Source organism: Lactuca sativa, chromosome 9, assembly GCF_002870075.4.
Source record: "Lactuca sativa cultivar Salinas chromosome 9, Lsat_Salinas_v11, whole genome shotgun sequence".
In the NCBI taxonomy this organism is placed as follows: domain Eukaryota; kingdom Viridiplantae; phylum Streptophyta; class Magnoliopsida; order Asterales; family Asteraceae; genus Lactuca; species Lactuca sativa.
Genome location: NC_056631.2, coordinates 163,369,037 through 163,374,467, shown reverse-complemented (window position 1 = coordinate 163,374,467; position 5,431 = coordinate 163,369,037). Strand labels below are relative to the sequence as shown.

Sequence of the window (5,431 nt, the reverse complement as noted above, 5' to 3'; positions counted from 1 at the left end):
GGACGAGTTGGAAATAAAAGGCCCTTAGATATTAACGACGAATTAAATTACATAAACTGATTTTTTTTTATGATGTCTGATTTCAGCATTCACTAACTATAATATGATGACATTCACATTCCGATTCAATTTCAATGGAACAATTTACAATCTAATTGTAATTCAATTTCTGAGTAATTCTGCTAAGTAAGCTAATTATCTAATATGATCCTGTGATATTGTAGTTCAACATTCAATATCTCAAAAATGAAACAAACAATTAAACATAACTGAAGTCTGAATAATTTATAATTGAATGATGAATGATTTATGACCGACTGGAAGTCTTGAATAAAATAAAACAAGAAAATTATGGAATTATACCGTTGTTGCCCTTCTTAGTTCTCACCTTCTACTGAATCTGAATGATTATGAATGTTCATGAATAAAAATCTGAAATCTGAATGACCTGCACGCTGGATTACGAATGTCCCCGAATAAAAATCTAAAATTTGAATGTCCTGCATGCTGTGGAGTAATCTTATGTCCCTAAATGTTGAATGATCGACTGCCATTCTCACGTTTCACGACCTCACGCTCACAAAAAGTTGGAAATCACAAAATCTCGACTTTCTCAACAAGTCGACAAAATTTTGTCTATCTCTGGACTGTTGCACGCTTGATGTACTGTTGGAGCTAAGCATTTGGGCTTGGAATTTTAATTAAACATAATATAAGTAAAAAAAATGGGCATCTGGAATATATGGGCTCTATGCAAATGTCCCTATTGCCCACCCTTATATCCGACATTGAAAAAAAGGTGATGGTAACGATTCCGACGACTGGCGGTACCAAGAAAAAAGGTGTTTGGGGGGTTGGAGAAGCTGCAACTTCTTCCTTTCTCTTTCTTTTATTTCTTTCTCTCTCTCTCTCTCTCTCTCTCTATATATATATATATATATATATATATATATATATATATATATATATATATATATATATATATATATATATATATATATATATCTAAGAGACGAGCTGCAACTCCGGCCACCACACTGATAATGGTCAAGAAGCAAGCTAGGGTCGAGTGAAAAGCTTGTATATACCTTAGGTGGCTTGAAACCTCGAAGAGATAAGCTGGGAGTATTTTTTTTTTTTAAACCCTAGATGGTGGCAACCTTTTGCTTTCACGGATTTCTCTTGGTAATGGGGTTAAACGGAGAGATATTGTTGAGTAGCCGACTTGATGAAATGCTTGAAAAACATGTGCATGATGATAAAAAAAAGTATGAATGCTATCAAAAAGCTTTAGATTAAAAAAACGCTTTAAAAGAGGAAAATATTAAAGTTAAACAAGAAAAAAATAAAACATGACGAGATGTCAATCTTGTTTTTGGACTTGCTGTCAGAGGAAGGTCGAGATATGTGGAGGAACTGTTTTCAGGTGCAATTATGTATATTAAAACATTGTGTATACCCTACATCATTCAAGAACACTTATGACTTGTCTATTTGTGTCCTCCTCCTAAAGGATGGAACCGCCTCAAAATGTGAGGAAATACAACGGTTACTTAAAATACAAAAATCATTATAAATATCAAAACTTTATATATGTTGATATTTTGTATTAAATAATGGAGTACTTTGTCTAAAATAAAGTAATTGAAAGTATGTTGCCATTATATGTAGAAGAAAGCACATGGTCTACAATGGGGATTGGTCTATAGTACGTTGCTATTGTGAGTACCTAACCCTATTTATTGCACTTTATCAAGTATAATGGTTAATTTATGATTAAACTAAAACGAGTATTTAAGTCTGCGCTTTGCTGTAGGTTCTTACGTGTGTTTTCCTTATGTATTAGGCATGAGAATTGATTAAATTTGTATAATATATCACAACATGAAAAGAATACTAACAGTTTAAAAAAAATGAGTGTTGGGTGATTTTATCAAAAGTTGAGAAGAGTTCAGGGACTAGTTTTGTAAGTTTGATGATTTTCGAATAATCCATAAATATGTAGGCATAAAAATGTAGGAGGCAAAACAGTAAGAAGTTGTGCAATTACAAAGTTAAAGGTGAAGCGGGTCAAAGTGATATTTTAAAAAGTAAGAGATGAAAAATATCATTTTACAAAATAAGAGGGTTGTAAGTGACAAATTATACAAAGTTGAGGGATTAAAATTACACTTTATGCATTGACATACTTGTAAATTGTGAATTAGTTAGTAATAGTATTAGTTACAATAATCTTCTCTAACTAATTGAGGTTGTGCGTTGTCGTGGGTTTTTTCATGTTTTTGTCACGTATTAAGAAATTAGATGATGGAATGTCATATTATATATATATATATATATATATATATATATATATATATATATATATATATATATATATATATATATATATATATATATACTACGAGGACGGGAGATAAACACAAAAGTTTAAAAACTAAAATAGTGAAAATGATATTTTACAAACTTGAAAGTGGAGGAGGGGAGTAAGATTTTAAAAAGCAAAGGGATGAAAAATATCACTTTACAAAATAAAAAGGTTGCAAGTGACAAATTATATAAGATTAAGGGATTAAAATTGAATTTCACGCATCAACTTAATTGTACACTGTGCATAAAAACTTGCACATTTCACATAGCAAAAGTTGATATTTGTATATATTTATAACTAGTTGATAACTCGTGAGAATCACAGTTATAAAATTAATTAAACTTTCATAGTAAAAACTTAAAATTATTGATCAATGATTTCATATGAATTATTATTTAAGAGATATGTTTTTAGTTATATAAAATTATAATTGTTGATTTAAATAAATACATTAAATTATATCACCTTATAATATATATTTATTTTATTTTATTTTTTATTCTAATGTTATTAATTTAATGTAATTAGAATGTGAAATTTAAAATTTAAAATTTGAAATAAAAAATCAATCATTAATTTAATATAATTAGCGTGAGAAATTTAAAAATTAAAATTTAAATGAAGAATTATTAGGTTGATATGTAGCATGATAGATGACATAATATTAATGGAGATTTCTAATATTGCGATATTTGTCAATAACAGAATAAACATATTCATTTATTAAAATAGGAAGATAAAATGCTAATGGTTGGAAAAATGCATAAACTCTATCTTTAAATGAATATGCATGTCACAATGATTGATAAAAACCAAGGTTCTAAATGGCGTGAGGCGTAACATGGCAGCAAGGCCAAGCGTCAAGCTTAACGAGCCATGACATTTTTCAAGATGTGATGTAAGGCGGCGATTTTGTATTAATTTAAAATTATATTACCACATAAATATAAATTTATATTAAATATAACTACTTTTTAGAAGTGTTAGATCAATAACTAATAACAAAATGTTAACAAAAACCACAATACTTGTAGACATAACAAAGAGCAAAAAACCGTGTTTCAAACAAAAATCACGCGCCATAATACGTCATGGCGCGTCATATCACGCCTTGTCACGCACCACGCATAACAGCAAAGTTATGAGGCTTTTTGTAACGGCAAAGTCACGCCTCACCTCATACCGCGCATTGGCGCGCCTTTTAGAACACCCATAAAAACCAAATTCTGTTGGATTATTGATGCCTACATAATTACATTTTATAGTTTATAATAGATAAAATGGTACAAAACTCGAATTAAATATTACATTGTCAATTTGATCTGGGTATTGTATCATATAAAATTTAACAACACATTGATTCTATATACTTAGATATGGTAGAGTTTAACCAGAAAAGAATCTTTTCCAGGATTGCCATGGCAGAAATCCTCCTGCAAAACCCACAAACAATCACATTCTACAATGAACTTCTTATTAATTAGAGTAAATTACACGAATGGTCCTTATGGGTTGGGGTAATTTGTGCGTTTGGTCCCTAACTTATTTTTTTAACTCGGAAGGTCCCTACTATTTGTTTTTGTTACGTGCTTGGTCTTTGTTACACGTTTGGTCATTGCCTTACCCAAAACAACTATTATTTAAATAGGAAAAAATGATGGGATAGGTAAGGTAAGGTGAGAGGGATGGGGTTGGGGGTGTGTTTATTTAAATAGATTAAAAAATCAAGGGCAAAATAGTCTTTTTATGTATAACAGGGACCAAGCGCGTAACAAAAACAAACAATAAAGACCTTCCGAATTAAAAATATAAATTAGGGACCAAATGCGCAAATTACCCTAAACCATAGGGACCATTAGTGTAATTTACTCTATTAATTATCTGCAAAAGCTCACTAATCACTTCATATATTTGTCAAGAAACAGCAATTAATCTTGTTTATTGGTTACCACAATTAGGGCAGCGAATATACTCCTTTTCGATCAAAACTAGCCCTGAACCTCCACATTCGAAACATTTCTTCTGAGCCACCTGCCATGTCCAAAATTATAAGTTTATACCTTATGCTTTCAATCCAAATAGAAGAACAAGGAAAATGATTGTCTCACAATTCGTTTGCTAAATTCGATCCCTGCAACTACAAACGGTGTAACTCCAGCTGCAATTTCAAAATTAAACAAGGGATATCCCTAAGTATTACATACACCTAATATGGAATCAAGTAATTCCAAATAACTGACGCATTTTTTTACAAATTTGGTGGTTAACGGATGAGCAAACAAAGAGATACATACCGATGGTGCCAACGACAATTTGCCAAGTGATCTGTGGCGTAAATGGATCTGAAGTAATGGTGGAGACTTCAACAACTGCAGAGACACGATTCCTTCTATTGCTGAACTGGTGGCGACTTCTGTGATATAAGTTGTTGGACCTTCTGTTGCTTCGTGAAAAGCTCTTGGAACCGATAACAGGAGGAAGATTTGGTAAGCTCGATATCGCATCCATGGCTGTTCACAGCCGGATTCGCAAACAGAATTTAAGTAAACCCGAACGTTGGACGATGGATCAGAGTTAAGGCTGATCGTAGCCACCGAGTTTGAGCATCAAACGAGTCACAGAAATGAACACGTCGACAACCGCTAATCCGCCGTCCATTGCCGGAGCAACGATAACCACTCATCTTCGAGACTGACGTGACGTCTGGTATTGACCCAATTAAGACCGATTTCTTGGACTCGGCCCACTTCAATTCCATTAATTGGATCAGTCCATTTTGAAGAAAAAAATATGGATGGACGATAGGACGTATATAAAAAATGCCACTACTTCTGAATTGAAGGGGTAATTAGGTAATTAGCTTTTTGTTATTATTTAATTTAAGAATTTATAAATTTATGTGAAAATCATGCCAACTGGTTCTTACACTTTTAAAAACATTCAACCACTATAATTCTTCACCCGAACTCCACTGTGCACCGTTAATAGGAAAGCAAAATTGCAGATTGATTTTAGATCAAAAGCAAAAATTCAATAAATTAATTTAGCAAGTAAACACTG

At 31.9% G+C, this 5,431-nt stretch overlaps 1 protein-coding gene across 1 annotated transcript; it reads right to left on the bottom strand.

The window, feature by feature from the left end:
* Positions 1-3,584: 3,584 nt before the first annotated feature.
* Positions 3,585-5,065, bottom strand: LOC111888184 (uncharacterized). Its single transcript, XM_023884317.3, has 4 exons — positions 4,666-5,065; positions 4,480-4,529; positions 4,321-4,402; positions 3,585-3,804 (listed from the first exon to the last, which is right to left on the bottom strand). The coding sequence occupies exons 1-4, from the start codon at positions 4,877-4,879 to the stop codon at positions 3,758-3,760; spliced, it is 393 nt and encodes a 130-aa protein (XP_023740085.1). The 5' UTR covers positions 4,880-5,065; the 3' UTR covers positions 3,585-3,757.
* Between the last annotated feature and the right edge of the window lie 366 nt (positions 5,066-5,431).

Coding starts and splice junctions, on each gene's coding strand:
- LOC111888184 (XM_023884317.3), bottom strand. CDS start 4,879: ATGGATGCGATATCGAGCTTACCAAATCTTCCTCCTGTTATCGGTTCC. Junction 4,530..4,665: donor AATTGTCGTTGGCACCATCG/GTATGTATCTCT, acceptor TTGAAATTGCAG/CTGGAGTTACACCGTTTGTA. Junction 3,805..4,320: donor TATTCGCTGCCCTAATTGTG/GTAACCAATAAA, acceptor TGGGTTTTGCAG/GAGGATTTCTGCCATGGCAA.